This window comes from Mandrillus leucophaeus, unplaced genomic scaffold (assembly GCF_000951045.1).
Source record: "Mandrillus leucophaeus isolate KB7577 unplaced genomic scaffold, Mleu.le_1.0 Scaffold375, whole genome shotgun sequence".
Lineage (NCBI taxonomy): Eukaryota > Metazoa > Chordata > Mammalia > Primates > Cercopithecidae > Mandrillus > Mandrillus leucophaeus.
Genome location: NW_012103976.1, coordinates 1876550 through 1878145, shown reverse-complemented (window position 1 = coordinate 1878145; position 1596 = coordinate 1876550). Strand labels below are relative to the sequence as shown.

General features: G+C 41.8%; 1 protein-coding gene across 1 annotated transcript in view; it reads left to right on the top strand.

Moving 5' to 3' along the window:
• Nucleotides 1–146: 146 nt before the first annotated feature.
• Nucleotides 147–1596, top strand: part of LOC105546933 (phosphatidylinositol 3,4,5-trisphosphate 3-phosphatase TPTE2-like) — a 26946-nt gene continuing 25496 nt past the window's right edge. Inside the window, exon 1 of the mRNA XM_011990265.1 lies at nt 147–183. Within this exon, the coding sequence (XP_011845655.1) occupies nt 147–183 (37 nt within the window). The remainder of the gene's footprint in view (nt 184–1596) is intronic.

Below are 1596 nucleotides of genomic sequence, written 5' to 3'. Positions count from 1 at the left end.
AGGTGCTTTAGACAGTGCCAGAGTTGAGGATTTGGCCTGTGACTTGCTGCAGTTGCCACACTGTGGCCTTAGAACAGTCTTATCCTGTCCTGAAAACCCCAATACCTTGGAAACATCAGGACTGGTCAGAAGGACAGTAAGTCCTCATGGCGCCAGCACCTGCTCCTCCCCCAAGATTGAGGGGTAAGTATTCCAAACTCTCTACAGGAGCCATATCCTCGATGTGGACACCCAGTCCTACTAGGAGCTGCTTCGAGAAGTTTTTCCCAGACATGAAACTGCCTGATGCCTTCAGTGAAGCAAGCAGGAGAGGCTCAAGTGATCCTCCTATATCAGCTTCGTAAGTAGCCAGTAGCTGGGACCACAGGCGTGCACTGCCACGCCTGCCTAATTATTTTTTGTAGAGACAGGTTTCATCAAGTTGCCCAGGCTGGTCTGGAACTCCTGAGCTCAAGCAATGTGCCTGCCTCGATCTCCCAAAGTGCTGAGATTACAGGCGTGAGCCACCATGCTCAGCCCGATTTGTGATCTTTTATGCACTGTTTCTTTCATGTAGCATGTTTTCAAGATTCATCCAACTTGCAGTGTATTAATGCTGAATAATATTCCATTGTGTAGAGATACCATATTTTTATTTTTTAAATTTTGTTTATTTTTAATTGGTACACAACAAATATTTGTACGTATTTATGGGGTACACATGATATATTATTACATGCATAGAATGTGTAAGGATCAGTCAAAGTATTTAATGTATCTGTCACTTTAAGTGTTTGTCATTTCTGTATGTTGGGAACATTTCAAGTCTTATAGCCATTTTGAAATACACAATACATTGTTAACTGTAGGCACCCTAGTCTACTATAGAACATTAGAACTTATTCTTTCTATCTAACCACATTAACCAACCACTTTTCCATACCAACCCACACACCCTTCCCAGCCTCTGGTATCTCTGTATCCATCATCAACTTTTTTAGCTCCTACATATGTGATAACATGCAATATTTGTCTGTCTGTGCCAGGCTTACTTCATGTAACAGTGACTTCCAGTTCCATCCACGTTGTTGCAAATGACGTGATTGCATTCTTTTTTATGTATGGCTGAATAGTACTTGATTTTGTGTGTGTGTGTGTGTGTGTGTGTGTGTGTGTACATACTGCATTTTGTTTTATTTTCCTTTTTTTTTTTTTTTTTTTTTTTAAAGACAGAGTCTCACTCGCTCTGTTGGCCAGGCTGGAGTGCAGTGGTGCGATCTCGGCTCACGGCGATCTCTGCCTCCCAGGTTCAAGCAATTCTCTGCCTCAGCCTCCTGAGTACCCAAAGTGCTGGGATTGCAGGGGTAAGCCACCACACCCAGCCCACATTTTCTTCATTTATTGGTCTGTTGATGGACGTTAAGTTGATTCTATATTTTTGCTATTGTGAATAGTGCTGTGGTAAACATGGAAGTACAGGTATCCCTTCGATATACTAGTTTTCTTTCCTTTGGATAAACACCCAGTAGTGACATTGCTGGAATGTATGGTAGTTCTATTTTCATTTTCCTGAGAAATCTCCATACTGTTTTCCACAGTGACTGTACTAATTTACAT